General features: G+C 39.7%; 1 protein-coding gene across 3 annotated transcripts in view; it reads right to left on the bottom strand.

Moving 5' to 3' along the window:
* Window positions 1–2,013, bottom strand: part of WDR47 (WD repeat domain 47) — a 45,176-nt gene that overhangs the window by 7,516 nt on the left and 35,647 nt on the right. For all 3 annotated transcript variants that reach the window (XM_010830927.1, XM_010830928.1, XM_010830929.1), the window contains one exon: window positions 356–525. In XM_010830927.1, coding sequence (XP_010829229.1) covers window positions 356–525 — 170 coding nt within the window. The remainder of the gene's footprint in view (window positions 1–355; window positions 526–2,013) is intronic.

The following is a 2,013-nucleotide window of genomic DNA, read 5'->3' as shown; positions in this document are numbered from 1 at the left end:
AAAAAAAAAAAAAGAAATCAAAATATCGATTCAGTTACCACCATCACTAAAACAGAGCCATATACAGAGTTATCTTCTTGGCTTAAAAGCCAAGATAAATCTCAAAAGAAAATGAAAGAAAAAAACAGATACTCTAGAAAATTTCACGAATACAAGTCTGGAAGTTATTCACCCAGCCACCTTGTAAGAACTTACTAAAAAAGAATAATGCCTCATGAATGCAAGCAATTGTAAACAATTTTTAAGGGTATATTCTTGGATTTTACCAAAAACAGTACAGAGCTGTATTAGAGACACACATGGGGAAACATAAAGAACACACTAGGAGGCTATTGCTTACATACTCGGCCCCTACCTGTTGCATTACAAGTCTCTGCATTGAAGGGCAGCACTTTGACGTATTTGTCATTTGACCCTGTCGCAAGTAACTGCCCACAGGGACTCCAGGCCACACAGTAAATGGATCCTTTGTGATGTTTATTCCTTTTAAAACGTACCACTGGCTGCTTAGGTATGTCATGTGCACTGGAAAGAAAAATTGCAAAAAGATATTTCAATTTCTTGCTTAGTAAATGAATGTGAAGTTTCTGCATTATGGTTGTTCTTGAGGGAGAGAGCAAAAACGTATCAGACAACATGTTAATAACACTTTTCAAAATCTTAGATGAAACAAATTTAAAGCATATTTAAAATCAAAATCCAACCATAAAAAATTATTAACCATTATTATACTAATCTTGAGTCTTATTTCAGACCACATACAGAACAGGATATTTTTAAGTCTTCATATTTTTCATGGATTTTAATTCAGAAACTCAAAAGATTTCTAAAAAAGAGCTAGTAAGTCTTCCAAATTTAAAAAGTTCGATAAGCATTTATTAAACATATAATATGAGCAACTGCCTGGGGCAAAGAAAAGACAAAGGATAGAGAAAAATTAAAAGCAGCTAGAGCTCTGTCCTGAGTTTAATACATCTGGCAGAGATAGATGTTTCACGACTATCCACATACAGTAAAGGAAGTATTGAATATAAATGTTATAGTCCAATACAAAGTACTAGGCCTTAAAGGACAGGGAGAATTATTATACAAAAAGATGAAGGCAGGTGAACTGCTTCAGTGAAGACAAAACACAGTAGAGACCCCGGTCCAGCATACAGCATGGGAAAAAGTCTGTGGGACTGGGAGAAACCTGGGGCATTCCAGAGACTGAGAAAGATAGGATGGGTGAGCAGCTGCAAGTCCAACTGAGGAAGGTCTTAAATGCCATGCTCCTTGAGAGCTTGGCCTTTAATGGGAGCACAAAGTGAAGAGGAACTAAAAAGTCTCTTGATGAAAGTGAAAGTGGAGAGTGAAAAAGTTGGCTTAAAGCTCAACATTCAGAAAATGAAGATCATGGCATCTGGGCCCATCACTTCATGGGAAATAGATGGGGAAACAATGCAAACAGTGTCAGACTTTATTCTTCTGGGCTCCAAAATCACTATAGATGGTGACTGCAGCCATGAAATTAAAAGACGCTTACTCCTTGGAAGGAAAGTTATGACCAACCTAGATAACAAAGGTCCGTCTAATCAAGGCTATGGTTTTTCCAGTGGGCATGTATGGATGTGAGAGTTGGACTGTGAAGAAAGCTGAGCACCGAAGAATTGATGCTTTTGAACTGTGGTGTTGGAGAAGACTCTTGAGAGTCCCTTGGACTGCAAGGAGAGCCAACCAGTCCATTCTGAAGGAGATCAGCCCTGGAATTTCTTTGGAAGGAATGATGCTAAAGCTGAAACTCCAATACTTTGGCCACCTCATGCGAAGAGTTGACTCATTGGAAAAGACTTTGATGCTGGGAGGGATTGGAGGCAGGAGGAGAAGGGGACGACAGAGGATGAGATGGCTGGATGGCATCACTGACTCGATGGACGTGAGTCTGAGTGAACTCCGGGAGTTGGTGATGGACAGGGAGGCCTGGCATGCTGCGATTCATGGGGTCACAAAGAGTCGGACACAACTGAGCGACTG

The sequence above is a fragment of the Bison bison genome, unplaced genomic scaffold (genome assembly GCF_000754665.1).
Source record: "Bison bison bison isolate TAMUID 2011002044 unplaced genomic scaffold, Bison_UMD1.0 scf7180017864519, whole genome shotgun sequence".
In the NCBI taxonomy this organism is placed as follows: domain Eukaryota; kingdom Metazoa; phylum Chordata; class Mammalia; order Artiodactyla; family Bovidae; genus Bison; species Bison bison.
This window is presented reverse-complemented; position numbering and strand designations above follow the sequence as displayed.